Source organism: Drosophila pseudoobscura, chromosome 2, assembly GCF_009870125.1.
Source record: "Drosophila pseudoobscura strain MV-25-SWS-2005 chromosome 2, UCI_Dpse_MV25, whole genome shotgun sequence".
NCBI classification, from domain to species: domain Eukaryota; kingdom Metazoa; phylum Arthropoda; class Insecta; order Diptera; family Drosophilidae; genus Drosophila; species Drosophila pseudoobscura.
In genome coordinates, this window is record NC_046679.1 from 24,611,181 (window position 1) to 24,625,456 (window position 14,276).

Below are 14,276 nucleotides of genomic sequence, written 5' to 3' on the forward strand. Positions count from 1 at the left end.
AACAGAAGCCAGCCCCCAGCGAGCATTTTATGTCGTTTATAAATAAATACTACATATAAACTAATTATAGACTGGTTATAAATATACAGTGTACGTGTGTACTATTCGAAGATTAGATAATGCTTCTTATCTAAATGGTACCAAAGACCATACAATATACAATACTATACAATATTGTATAGTCTTTGATGGTACACAAATATTTTAATTATTTTAGATTGCAATGGGAAGTACTATAAACGGTATGGTTTTGTTTGACTTCAGTTCAAAAATGTATTTATTTTCTGTTATTGGTTGTATTTGTGTTAGGAATGGTCTTAGAATACTATTCTGATTACCCATTCAGAGGAAAAGGGAAATATCTTTAATGATGTGGTACTCCGTAGTACTTGAAAAATTACCGTGGACAGTCAGGCGGAGATGGTGATCTCTTTCGGGTCCCTGAATCCAATATCATCAATAGCATCGAAAATGTTAACCACTAAATCATTAATATTGAGACTTCTTTCTATACATTTATCTTTCTGTAAATGTGTTTTTAAATATCTTCAAATATATCTTCGATATACATATAAATGTTATCATATTTAAACCTTTCTACACAGCATAACTCTATATCTCTCTTAACCTGGTCCTTCCAGACGGACATGGATCTATCGACTCGGCAATATAAATATATTTTCCTTCTGGCTGTTACACACAAACACTAGTTCGATGTTCTCCTGGTCAACCTTTGAGTACAGGGTATAAAAACTATTGAACTACCAAAAAGTCAGCAAAACTACCAAAGTAGGACTGCTAAATACATTCAAGACTCTTTTCAGTCCCTTTTCCGACTCTGTTCAGTCAAGTTCAACAAAATTTGATTCTTCAAAAAATTACTCGTTCCCCAAACGTAAGGTTTCTTATTTCATATTTTCAAATTTCAATCTAAACCAAACTACTTTATACAGAAGGAAGCATCATGTCCAATCTATACAAAGATATAAAGGCCGAATGGAGCAAACGAGCCCCGAATCTTCTGCGCTGTGGTCAACTTTTGGGCATTTTCAAGCTGGAGATTCTTGGAGGATTCTTGATGCCCCATGAGGTGTCAAAGTCCAACCCCCAGCAGAAGGATCAACTGGTGAGGTCCCGCGATGTGCTGGAGATCGCAGTGGAGCACAGCATCACCGTCAAGGACTACGCCGCCTTTGAGCGGTACATGGCCCAGCTGAAAATGTACTACTACGACTACGACAAGTTCCTGGAACCCTCACAGGAGATGCACAAGATGATTGGTCTGAGCCTGCTCTATATGCTGGCCACAAATCGCATCGCCGACTTCCACATCGCACTCGAGCGACTGCCGTCGGCCCTGCTGCTCCAGGATCGCTTCATCATGCCCGTGCTGGCCCTCGAGAACTACTTCATGGAGGGACGCTACAACAAAATACTGGAGGCCAAGAAGTCCATGCCCTCGGAGATCTATGGCAACTTCATGGACATGCTGGTGCACACGGCCCGCGAGGAGATTGCCTCCTGCATCGAGAAGTCCTACCTGAAGATGACCCCCAAGCAGGCGGCCCAGCGCCTGGGCCTTCGTGCAGGCGGAAAGGAGCTTCTGGAGTTGGTCGAACGTCGCCACTGGACCCTGGATGCTCAGGGGAACTACGATTATGCCGCATTGAACATCAAGCCCAAGGATGAGGTTCCGGCCAACGATATAGCTACACATAATTTATCCTATGCCACTGAGCTAGAGAAAATTATTTAAGGAGGATAGGCAACAGGATGGAGGTCTTTCATCCTCGTTTTGGTTTGCTTCCTCAGAAATTTGTCAATACATATTTTCAGGCAAATTTTCCGACATGACATTTTATGTTTCTAAACATTTTGTGCACCATTGCAGGGCAGGGAATTTCTGTTCTAAAGCTTCCCCTCCAGAATTTCGACTCTCGAAAAAATTTGAAACGTAGATTTTTGCATTGATGAAGATTTAGGACTCTATGCCACAAATACAATATCCCCTTAGATATTTTAGCATGTAATAATATATTTAACAGAACCCAAGACTACTGGAGAAATTTCTATGAAATGGGACAAATTTCAAGTCGACGGAAACTGCAATGGAAACCGTTAGCCAAACAACAGGCGGTGTCTCAAACATTGATAAATGGCTGCCTCAAACCGCTCTAAAATAACGGAGAACGAGAAATGGAGTGAAGACAAAGACAAAGAGCGAGAGAGATAGTGCACTTTTATGTACCGTTATGTCTTGAAGCTTAAGCAAAAAAAAATACCAATAAAATGCTTGCAGTGGGAGTGGCAGCAGTATGTTGTTTATTTAGTGGTTGCAAGCCACATGCAGCCCGGGTCCATGCCACACCCACCCAACTATACGTACATATGTGTGTATGAACATGCATGCATTGCAATTTGCCACACAACGAACAACAATAGAAAATACCAAAACACTCACACTGGCACTTCAAAACGAATAAAAAGAGTTATCAGTCGCCTGCACATAACGGCACAAACAACCGACCAACCAGCCCGACTTGGCGCAGAACAGCCAATGAGAGAGCGGCAGGCACATACACACACAGCTACACATATAGCAACCCATAGACAAGGCGTCATTTTCCAGAAAACACAACACAACAAAACAGGGGAACCAACCAAACCGGCAAGAAAAGCCCACGCCACAACAACAACATCCACACACAGACAGCAACAGGCACGAAGACAATTCCCATTGCAACGCCTTGGAAGGCTGCAGTTACGACGACTGTACCGAGAGAGCTAGAGGGAGAGAGAGAGAGCTAGTCGAGACCGAGAGCGAGAGAGAAAGCTCCTACTAAGAGATAGAGAGAGAGCGAGAGCGAGCGGAACAGTCGGGGGAGTCTCTATTTTCGGTTTTCTTGTATTTTATTTAAAATTGTTTTGAGTAAATAGCATATAAACATTTTATTTGCTGCTGCCAAAAACTAACGAATGGGAAAAGCATGAGGAGGCGACTGTCTGTACTATGTATGTGCAACCCAACGGTAAACTGCAGCGCAGCGCAGAGCAAGGCATGCGCATTGGAGATGGGGGACCCGAAGAACAGGCAAAGGGACTTCGTGTGCCAGAAGGAGAGCCAGAGAGCAGGAGAGAGAGCTAGCTGCATTTCGGGAGAGTGTGAGAGCCGTGCTGGCCAAATATATCCCGTTAACTAAACAGGCACACATAAAACTTAAATAAACAACAATAGAGCGAGGAGAGAGCAGAAGAGAAAGACGAAGACACAGAGAGACAGAGAGAGCAATAGTGGTAGCATAACTGAGAGTGAGTGAGAGAAACAGTTGCTGCTCCTGCCACTGCTACTGCATGCGGCTGCACTTTGCTGTTGTTTGTTGCAACACTAACCCCCAGCCAGCCCGGACTGGTACATAGCCAACGAAGCTCCGCTCCGGAGCTATGTGCCACGAACAGGACCAGTGTACAGTTGTCGTCGTCTCGGCCAAACAACGTGCAGCAAAAACTGACACAATAAAACACAAAACACAAGTGAAAGCTAAATATCAAGCAATAGCAGCAGGAGGCAGGCCAAAAACTGCAATCCCAGCAACGCCCTCTAGTATGTGCCTAAATACGGTACTGTGTGTGGGGCGTGGCATCCTCGGATATTTACCAAATAACTAACGACCAACTGTACTGCACCTAGAATGCACAGATGGCTTACCATCTCCCCCTAAGCTTGAGTACTGTTGCCCTCCCTCGTCTCATTCTTATTTACAATTACAGTAGGCCCCTTCTCCCTCCACTTGTCATGTTGTAAGTACAGTTGCCTTCTCTTCCTGCACCAATGTTATAAGTACAGTTGCCTCCTTCTACGCTATAGTTACAAGTACCGTTTTCCTCCTCCAAATCCTCTTTAGTTACAAGTACCTTTGCTTACACCTACACCATCGCTGAAGTACACTTTTCTCCTCCGTAGTTATAAGTACAGTTGCCTTCTTCTACTACGAGCAGAGATCCAAAAGTACAGTTGTGCTCAAAATGGGAGAAAAAACCGTAGCATAATTTCTGGCTACGGGCATGAGTTATCAGCACGTCGCAGCCATAAATCGAATTTCTGCCAGAATTAAGACTTATAGCTCTCTCTACCCTCATCGTGCAATATTCTAATGAAGTATCTCAACTCCCTTTCTACGCTTTTCACTCCATACTATCCAATTTGTGAAATTCGCGTGAGCCAACGCGAGAAAAAAAAACAAATTCGATTTGATTTCCATTGTCTAGACATTCGCTCGTTCGCTTTTGGTTCTGAGCAGAGGCTCATTGCCAATTCGTTAACTTTTGTTGTTGCTGCTTTTTGGTCGTTGTTTGGGCAAGGTGTGGAGATGCTGGTCGTCCTTTTTTTGGCAGGATTTGCCTGCCGCTGTTCAATATTTTAATTGAAATTTTTCAAGTATTTGTTAGACAGATAAATACTTAATGAACGCAACATTAATTAAATGGAGAATATATTGAGAGAAGATTGATTGACCTGGCACATGCAGGGCAGGGATGTTTCAATGAATTAGTGAAGCTAGCTCTATAAAATCAAACAAATTATATTACGCGGAAAACCGTTAAAAATCTATTCCATCCTACAAAGAATTCTATTAATTGTAATGTAAGTAATAAAGTACATATATTACTTTATCAAAAGTGGTGTGCACGCTTTTTGAAAAAAACAACCCTTATCAGCGAGACTCGTCACGCACACTGCGTGCATTTTGTTTTCGCATTCTCTGGCTATCCTTTTTGCACTTGTGCCGATGAATAAATCTTGGGAGCATAGGAGTTTGAGTAAGCTATACAAATGCCCTATTTTGTGTTTTATTATTTAATAGGCTCTGCTTGAACTTACCACCACATTATAGACAAAGATGTGGCCCCAGCGACTGCCAATAAATGCGGCATCCCAGGCAATGTCAATAGATTGCAATGGCTCCTTGACGTATACTGTTTGCTGGACACTCTCAAGATTCTGCAAAAGAATAAGAACATTTACAATTTATACTATTTTTCCTATATGTGGGGGCTTACCTCCAATGAGGATTTCTTTAGGAAGCCGTCCAATGATGTGGTGTACAGAAATGACTCCTTCTCGCACAGATGCATGTTTGTGATGGCCTCGCCGTGCTTCGGGATCTGACGCTCGAGCTTGTGATTGTGAAGGTTGAAGATGTAGATGTCCCCATCCTCGGCGGCTGCTAGTATGTGGTTCTTATAAATGCGTATTTGTGTGATCGGACTGACGACCGAGTGAAGGCGGCCCTTGCGTATGAAGCCCAGATCCGATCCCATGTCCCCGTTGGACTCTACCGTATGCTGTCTCAGTTGCGTGGGTAGTGGCGGTGGGGCCTTGAGGATACTCCGTGGCAGCTGGTATGGCATGTTGTAGTTCGGCTCGGGCGGCGGCGGCGGTGGTGGTGGTAGCGGTGGTATAATGGCTAGCGGCTGCTGGGTAGGATTAGACTCTGATACTGTACTGGTAATTGTTTTGCTCTTACGCGACTGCTTGGGCCTGGAGGCGGCCGCTGGAATGTGATCCGCCGATCGTTTGTTGGGGCTAGCACCATTTTCGGCGATGTTGGGACGCGGCGACTGCAACTCCATTGCATTGCAGAAATCCATGGGTTCCTGTTTGATCACCGCATCGGGCTCTATTATCGGCATGGGCATTTTCGGTGAGATCTCCTCGGATTTTTCAGTCTGCTCCTTGGCTGCAATCTCCAGCTGGAGCTGAGCCACCAACTCGTCTGAATTATCATTCCTCTTGGCTGTCCGACGATTGAATCTTGCCCTACGCTTGGGCAAGTACTTGACCACCACAGCCCGACGAACGCGACGCTTCGGTCTGGCTTGTGTTTGGTTCGAAGAAGCCTCGTTTCTATTACAAGACTGCCCCAAAACTTCTGCCTGGCTCTGGGTAGCAAGCGTGGAGAGCATCACAGATGATGCTGTTGCTGGTCCATGGTTCCTGTAGATTGCTGAATTGATCAGCAGAAACTTGCGGTTTTGCATCTCCAGGCTGTGAATTTCCAAGTCGGATTTCTCCTTTTGGAATTTCATGATCATTTCCTCGAGAAAGCTACGTCTATTTTGATTCTCCAAGAGACGACGATCGATTTCGACTAGATTTTGGGCCACCATGTCGCTTGTCACATGTCGCAGAGGTTCAGTGGATTCGGACAGGGGATAGCCGCCTGGGGAGTGTCGAGCCAATGGGGAATCCAGAAATCCAGGAGGATAAACAGAAAATGGTGGGTTAATTGGACGCGGGGGCAAGGCTGGTGGGCTCTGAAGAAAGGGAAGTCCTGGTGGACACTGACGAGAAGACAATGCTGGTGGACTCTGACGAGGAGGCAATGCTGGTGGACTCTGACGAGAAGGCAATGCTGGTGGACTCTGACGAGAAGGCAATGCTGGTGGACTCTGACGAGAAGGCAATGCTGGTGGACTCTGACGAGAAGACGGCAAGGGAGAACTCTGACGAGGACTCTGACTAGAGGGTGGTGCCACTGCAGTTTCCCCCAGGAGTCTTTGATGTGGCGGCGGCTCTTTTGCAGATTCAGCATTCTCTGAGACGGCACTCGTCACCGTGCTAATCCTATTGCTCAGCTTTTTCGCCTCCTGTTCCTTTGACCGCTGTGCCGCCGCCTGCTGCTTCTGCTGATTAACCACATGCACCATCTGGCGCAGTAGGAACTCAATGCCCAGCCGATTGTTTCGAAGCTTGAGATTATTTTGCATTTTGACTATTTCCATTTTGCTGATGCTTTGCGAATTGTGGTCGCTGGACGTCACAACGCAGGATATGAAGTGAAGACGAGTGTGTATACGGTCGCTATTCAGGCTTTTGAATCTCTCTGCTAGCGATTCCTTCAGATGCGGCAGAATCAGCTTCTCGAAACTGTCTACCACATAGTCCGCATCAAGCTTTAGCTTCTGCCTGTAGCGCTGCTTAGAGGACTCGGTGCTGCATTGAGAAGTGGTCGAGTGATCACTCGCTTCTTCATCGTTGGGCTTTGCCACTGCGGTTGCCTGTCGCTGCGGTTGTGTCTTGTTGTGGGGCTTATCCACAGTTTCAGTTTCAGCTTCAGCTTCAGCCTCATCTTCATCAGAGGAAGAGCTGACAACTATTGTTGCATTCCCCGTCGGCTGAATTATTTCGCAGTCTGTGATCTCCTTTTTGATCGAAAGTGTGGCTTCTGGTGGGGCTGGAGCGGTATCGTTTGGAGTGCTCTCTTTAGTTTTATCTTTTGGTTTGGCTTTCGTGGGCGAGGATATGCCTATTTTGCGTTCTTTCCCCTCGCCACTGCTCAACTTTTTGTCTTGTTTTGGGAATGGTAGCAAAGGACCGCGGGGCGGGAAGCTGCCACTGGGACGGCCATTATATTGACGCACTGCGGTCATTGTCTTCACCTCGTCGGCGGCTTTGAGCCGTCTCATCAGATTATTGGCACCAGCCATTGTCTCTGTTGGGGTCTCCTTCTCTCTGTGACTAGAATTCCTTCCTTTTTCTGGAATTTTACTGCACTGCCCGCTCTTAATGCTAGAGTTTTGTTCTTGTTCCTGTTTGGACTCTGAACTCTTTTTACTGCACTCCCCTCTCTTAATGGTAGGTTCCGTTTGGATTTCTCGTTCCTCTAAAGCCACTTTCTCCTTTTGTGGACTTGACTTGCTTCCGTCAGCCTCTGGAGTGCTTATGCTAAGGCACTTTTCGATCTCTTGGAGCAGTACTTTTGGTAATTTGATGTCATCAACGGTCTCGTCTTCAATCGGTGGCGTGACCCGGCTTTCCTTCGGCTTTTCCAGATTAAATTTCTTGAGCTGGCGACCAATTTTGTCCTGCAGTCGTTTTCGGGCCTGGAACTTGAGGTGCTCCTCGTATATGGTGTCACTGTTGTTGATTATATACTTGAGGCTCTCCTTGTCTAGGTTCGCGAGGCGACTTTCGATTGAGGTAGGACTATCCGGTGTATCGAAGGCACCACAGCCAGCCACAGTAAGTCGGCGAATTTTGGGGGCAGGTCTGTAGGACAAAGGATTCGGCGGTTTTTCGGGTGGGGCAGTGCGTCCCAGGCGGTTCTCCTCGGTTGCAGCTAGGATCCCGTGGTTCAGCAGCTCTGCTAAGGGACGTACTTTGATCTTGGGATATGTTTGACTAGACTCAGACTCTGCTGCTGGCGGGGGATTCCCACTGGGTATCTCACTGGTAGCAATGGGCTTGGGGACTTTGATTTGACTAGAATCCCCTCCCAATGCTGCTTTTTCTTTATTTGACTGGCCACTAAATGGCCTCCCTTTATTTCCTGGCTGTTCTTTCAAATTGCTTGGTGTTTTCAGAAGGACACGATTAGCCTTAGAAGCTCCTTTCGATTCACGATCAACTTCTGTTCCTTTCAGTTCTTGTGATTTGTGATTTTGATTGTTCTTCTTATTTCGGGTGGGGATATCGCACTTGTTTGATCTAGAAACTCCTCCTTTTGGATCTGACTGGCCCCTAAATAGACTTTCTTTATTTTCTGGATTTTCTTTGGATTTTTTTTGCGTTTCCAGAGGTTGCAAACCCGCTTTAGAAGCTCCTTTCGATTCACAATCAGTTTCAGTTTCTTTCAGTTCTTTTGATTCGGGATTTGGATGGAACTTTCTAATTTGATCGTTCCCATTATTTCTGGCAGGGTTGTAGCCCCAATTGTGGCGGTCTTCACTTGTTCTGCGTTCATAATTGGAGTACCTCTCTTGTCCGTAATATGATCTATCTGAATAATCGTTGCGCTGCCAGCGATAGTTTGGTGGACGATTTTGCTGATACGGATTATTTCTATTCGAAAACTACAAAATATGCATGCAATTAGAACCGAGATGCGACTCAATGGTTGCAATTCTACTTACCCGATTGAAGAAGGAGTCACTGCAAAGGAAATGGAAAGAAACAGACATTATTAGTAAGAAGTAACTATTATTCTCTGTAATTAATTGCAATTAGATGCATTACAACAAACATAGCCGCGCAGGGCACACTGAATCAGAACCGACAAAGAGCGAAAACTTTTACAAACAATAAAGGAATAATTAATGTAATCAGGCAACGTGCGCTGGAAGTTCTCTCTCAACTTTTCTGGCACGTAAGAATGAATGGGAGCAAAAAGAAAGCAGGCTTGGCCTCTGCATTAATTCAACAGATTTAAAATTTATAACCACCGAACCCCTGACCCCTGGACCCAACCCACAGAACATCCAACCTGGCTCCCCTATCCAACAATTATCCCCATCCTTGGAGGGGGAGGACTATTTGTGTATGCAAAGGTGCGAATTCCTTTGGCGCTGGAAATTTCTCCTTTCTGGCTTTTGTTTTTCTGCTTTGGAAAAAATCTCGTTAAGAAATGCTAAAATATACGACCACAAATCTTTGCCATTGCCTTCTTTTTCGTTAATGTCATTTGTAACTTGAACTAATTAAAAATTTAACAGCAAGAAAGTTAAAATCTTCTGAGGCAGAAAGAATTTATGTAGCGATAGTCTTCAAGAAAGTTGAAAGAGGAATTGCATGTCAATCCTCAATCTACGAATATTTATCACAATAGCCCAAGGTTATAATTTTATTATGCAATTATAACTCATCTAATTGTTTATCCATTTATTCAAAAATGGTCTAAAATGTTGTCATAAACATCAAAAGGTTCCTTAACTAGATAGGAAAAACCATGAAACTATGAAAAAAGGTAAACCTTCATTCTTTAATTGATGAGAGTAATTTGGCTCTCAATTGGTGACCCCGATCTTACTTTTAAGAGTTCTATTGCACTTTCAACCACTTATATAGTTAAAATTTAGGCCTACCTAATATATAATTATGTCGGGCTAGAGTTAATGTTTGCCTCAGTTTTCTTTTAAAGTTTTCATTCATAGTAACTTCTTTCTTGCACAGATCGCAGCAAATAACGAGTTCCTTGGTGATTGGTGACTTCTTTCTTTGCAAAATATTCTATTTAACGCAAATCAGGCCAGACATTTTCCTTTTAGACCTTGTTCTAGATTTGCTCTCATCATCTCGCTCTTAAGATCCTCTCTGAAAGAGTCTCTGAATACACACTTCAACATTGAAATAGAAAAACGGAGACTGGTACGAATAAACTGAGAATAAACTCGTAGTTTTTTCCGAAAACAAGTAAGTCTTTGTAAAATACAGAAAAATTAAAAACAAGTAGACGTGTACAACAATTTAACAAGTCATAAAGCAGTTTGTTTGTGAACATAACAGATTCACTTCTCCGTTTAACAAATTTTGAAAACTTGAAAAATATTCAGCAATTGAACAAAAACAAAATTGAGAAAAAATGGCTCAAGCTACAGCACAGAAAATTAACGGACGCTTTCAGACCTTTATGAAAGGCCTCAACGATCGCTACGAGCCACATGTGCGCCAGCACCTGGCGAAGGTGTACATGGTCTTGGGAAGCACCGTAGCCGCGACCACTGTGGGAGCCCTCTGCCAGATGCACCAAGTTCTAGATCTCGGTATACTGGCTGCCCTGTCCACGCTGGTTCTGGCATTCGGTCTGCACATCTACATGGATGATGGCAAGAACTATCGCACACGCTTGAGCATGCTATATGCTTTTGGATTTTGCTCGGGCCAGACATTGGGACCGCTGTTGAGCTACATAAACAGCATCAATCCGTCGATTATCGTCACAGCCCTCACTGGCACTTTGGTCATTTTTCTATCACTCTCGCTGGCCGCACTCCTGGCCGAGCAGGGCAAGTATTTGTATCTGGGCGGAATGTTATTAAGCGTTGTCAGCTCCATGGTCCTTCTGAGCCTCTTCAACATGATATTCCAGTCGTACATGGTTCAAGTGACTCAGCTCTATGTGGGAGTATTCGTGATGGCCGGCTTTGTAGTCTACGACACCCAAAACATAGTAGTGAAGTGCCGCAATGGGAACCGCGATGTCGTACAGCATGCCCTGGATCTGTTCTTTGACCTATTTTACATGTTCCGCCGTTTGCTCGTGATCCTGACCCAGAAGGAGGAGCGTAAGCAAAAGGAACGCCGCGGGAAGAACTAAGGTCCGGCGGTAGCAGCACAGCACAACCAAAACAAGAAACAAAAAACAACCAAATAGATACATCTACCATATAAACACTACCAAACTGATTAGGTTCGAAAATTGGCCGTTTTTTCAATTCAATTTCAATTTCGGCTCAACAGGCAACCTAAAATAAACCACAAGTTAAAGCCAGTTCACTCCCAATGACCAAAATACACGAAATTCGGACATATATGTTTATATAACTGCCTGAGATATTGCAATAACTTGGTGATACTTTGATAACTTTGGCTGTTCCAATAAAGTTCATCTTCGTTCATAAATTATTATTGAATTCTCAACTTCTTCCTCAATTGAAACAAATACTTCTCCATTGGCAGAGCTTCTCTCTGAGGGTGTAAACATCGCAATCTCTCCTACATATTTGACTTGATTTGTTTTGGGCTTTAATTAAAACCAAACAAAACAACACGCTTCTTGTCAACGCCAAGACAAGGAGTAAAAGTTGAAAATTACCTCAAGCTGTTGCACGAGGGAACGAATGGGGACCCTTCAACCAACCCACTAATTGTTACAATACCAGATCCCGCTCCTCAGTGTTCATGCTGTTGTTTATCAGAGGAACATTGCGAAAACATGTGGGAAGCGTGGCTGTGCTTAAAAACACATTACAAGTACAAGACAATTAGTTTGTCTCATATAAAACGTAGCCAGGGGAGTCGCTGGAGGATTTGTGTTCCTTCTGCGACAAAGAGTTAAACGTTTTCATATTTATGAGGCTCGTAAAACTCAATGATATACAAAATTAATGACAAAAACATTGCAAGTGGCACGTCTCCCCGTTGCTGGTTGCCACTCTCTGGCGAATCGTAAAAGAAATGTTACCTCAAAAACTTTCTCAGCATTCACCTGACAGCGGCAATGGAAATGGGGCTGGGACGCGACACAGTCAAAGTTATTCAAGCGTCTTGTAATTTTAATTTCAAGAAAGTCTGCGACTTTTTAGTTGCTGCCTTCTGGAAGGATTTCCCACTCTCCAGTTCTGGTGCATCCTCCTCTCGCATTTTTTGTGTATGTCCTGTGTCTATCTTAAGGCGTCACGTAGCATTTTCTGTTCCTTTTTTAATTGACTTTGGACTGGAAGAAGTTTATTAGTTGAAGGGGGCTTTTGGGCTTGATTTGAGCAATAGGTGCGCTGCCCTCTTATGCTCGCCTTCTTCCTGCTCATTAGAAAGGACTTGTCACACACGCCACCGTGACTTTTGTGGACTTTTTCCTTTCGTTCTGTGTGGACCCGTTTCCGGTTCCGATAACGGGCACAGGAACGTGAACGTGTTATTGTTGTTGTTCTTGCTGTTGGCCCCAACAGAACCGAGTGGCATCCTTTTTCACTCATCACTGCATAAATTGTACAAAAGTTTATTTTTTCCTTTCCTTTCCGCTATGCGTTATGCATATTAATTTTTACTCGAATCCCCCAAGATGCTTGCAAAAATTCTGATTTTTATTCTTCCTGCTTCTCCTGTTCCAAGAGGAATTCGTGTTTGCCTTCCTTATGAATATTTGTTTTTCGTTTATTTAAAGAATATTTTGATATATTTGTATGGAGGTCGTCTATTAAATGGTGTGAAACGATGCTGTTTCGGTTGTTATTTTTAAAGAATTGGTTTAGTTCCGATTTTAGCACTCATCTTGTGTACACAAAAATAGCAAAATTCTGGTTGATTTGTTGAAATGTAATTTGTTATTGTTATACCACTAAATTTGTTTCCTGAAGTGTTATCCAGAAATCCTTCTGTTGCGGGAACGTTACGAAAAGAGTCTTTAAATACGAAGAAATATTTCCGGAGAGTGGTAAAAGGCTCGAAATATCCATCTTCAGCTTTTCGGAAACATAGTTAAGTGGTAGCCTTCTTTATAATTTGTATCTTTGGAATTATCAAAGAGTTTCAAGACGTTTCTAATATATATTGAACATGTTGCTATTATAGTTTCTTAAAAATCCATTTAACCTCCTCTTGGTCTGTGGCATGGTCATGTCTTTCGAATGCCACACCCCAACCCAGTCCAACCGAAGCTAATCCGCAAACCAGTTCGGAACAGGCCTGTATTGTGAAACGGTATTTGGGTCACCTTTGTCGCACCACTTGCATACCAATTGAAGGTAAAGAGAGGTATTGCTAATTGTCCAACCAAGAAAGGCAATAGATTGGTGCCTTTGGTGGACAATCACAAGATGGGGATGTAGCTCAGATGGTAGAGCGCTCGCTTAGCATGTGAGAGGTACGGGGATCGATGCCCCGCATCTCCAATAGTGGTGTATTTGTCCACTAACTTTTTTGCGAAACATGCAAACAGCAACTTTGCAAAACAAAACACTTAAAACAATTAAAAATCTACGAATAAATACATAAATTCTCGCAACGACAGCGACAGCTTAACTAGCTTAGACTTCAGGTTGTCACGGGAGGAGGGAGGACAAAAAACTTTGTCCTGTCGAAAACGGATAACAAAACAGGGGGCAAAAAATTAAAACAAAAGCCTTTTGCTCATAAATAGCACATCATGTATCATTTACAACTCCGATTCCAGCAGTAGTCGCCCGGGGGCGTCCTGACTGTTGTCCTGGGACCGTGTTTCCTGGTCCTGACTGCTCCCGTGGCTGCTGTTGTGGCTGTCTGGTTAATTGCTGGCAAAGTTGCCTGCGAACAGCGAATGCAGGCATAAACACAAACATTGGCATATTGTGCTGATTTATGTGCGACAATGTGTTCTCTCTACCACCATCCTGCCTCCTCCTCCGCACTCCCCAACTCCATCGTTAAGGGCGCAAATCAAATTACGCGTCTTGATTGTCGACATGGGGGCAGCTTCTAAGGGATGTCCTGTGTTTGAATCGGAATAATGCTCACTGGCAGCTACAAAGGCAACCTTTGAATATTCATTAGTGGCAACTTCTTCCTCGACATAAGCCGCCCCAGAATGCAAAAGACAAAACTGCCGACGTTTGCGTATTCGTCTCCCGCAACAAAAAAAGGCGAGCAAAATAAGGAAATCCTTTTGGAGATGCGGGGCATCGATCCCCGTACCTCTCACATGCTAAGCGAGCGCTCTACCATCTGAGCTACATCCCCACATGCATCGACAGCGCACCAAGTGTCCAAAAAAGGTGTCCAAACTAAAGTGCAAGACAAGCTAAAT

General features: G+C 43.9%; 3 protein-coding genes and 2 non-coding genes across 10 annotated transcripts in view; 3 read left to right on the forward strand and 2 right to left on the reverse strand.

Moving 5' to 3' along the window:
* LOC4802682 (uncharacterized) overlaps positions 1-14,276 on the reverse strand; it is a 28,770-nt gene that overhangs the window by 1,213 nt on the left and 13,281 nt on the right. For 3 of the 4 annotated variants that reach the window (XM_015182514.2, XM_015182513.2, XM_001359515.5), the window contains 3 exons: positions 8,914-8,932; positions 5,059-8,853; positions 4,880-4,999 (listed from right to left, as the gene is read on the reverse strand). In XM_015182514.2, coding sequence (XP_015038000.2) covers positions 4,880-4,999; positions 5,059-8,853; positions 8,914-8,932 — 3,934 coding nt within the window. The remainder of the gene's footprint in view (positions 1-4,879; positions 5,000-5,058; positions 8,854-8,913; positions 8,933-14,276) is intronic. The other variant, XR_001451884.2, reaches the window with a different exon arrangement.
* Positions 778-1,939, forward strand: LOC6897709 (26S proteasome non-ATPase regulatory subunit 8-like). 3 transcript variants are annotated; one of them, XM_015182516.2, is made up of 2 exons: positions 778-900; positions 954-1,939. In XM_015182516.2, exon 2 carries the CDS (start codon positions 965-967, stop codon positions 1,754-1,756), a length of 792 nt encoding a protein of 263 aa, XP_015038002.2. In that variant the 5' UTR covers positions 778-900; positions 954-964; the 3' UTR covers positions 1,757-1,939. The 3 variants fall into 3 exon arrangements, with proteins under 3 accessions (XP_015038002.2, XP_015038001.2, XP_002137832.2); XM_015182515.2 differs by having other exon boundaries at positions 778-895; XM_002137796.3 differs by having other exon boundaries at positions 833-900; positions 957-1,939.
* On the forward strand, positions 10,239-11,357 carry LOC6897710 (bax inhibitor 1-like). Its single transcript, XM_002137797.3, has one exon. It carries the CDS (start codon positions 10,359-10,361, stop codon positions 11,091-11,093), a length of 735 nt encoding a protein of 244 aa, XP_002137833.2. The 5' UTR covers positions 10,239-10,358; the 3' UTR covers positions 11,094-11,357.
* Positions 13,314-13,386, forward strand: TRNAA-AGC (transfer RNA alanine (anticodon AGC)). The gene has a single exon. It is a non-coding gene; the product is annotated as a tRNA-Ala (tRNA).
* TRNAA-AGC (transfer RNA alanine (anticodon AGC)) lies at positions 14,137-14,209 on the reverse strand. Its single transcript has one exon. It is a non-coding gene; the product is annotated as a tRNA-Ala (tRNA).

Bases quoted from the DNA above. Each gene is read 5' to 3' on its own strand.
- LOC6897709 (XM_015182516.2), top strand. From the start codon at position 965: ATGTCCAATCTATACAAAGATATAAAGGCCGAATGGAGCAAACGAGCC.
- LOC6897710 (XM_002137797.3), top strand. From the start codon at position 10,359: ATGGCTCAAGCTACAGCACAGAAAATTAACGGACGCTTTCAGACCTTT.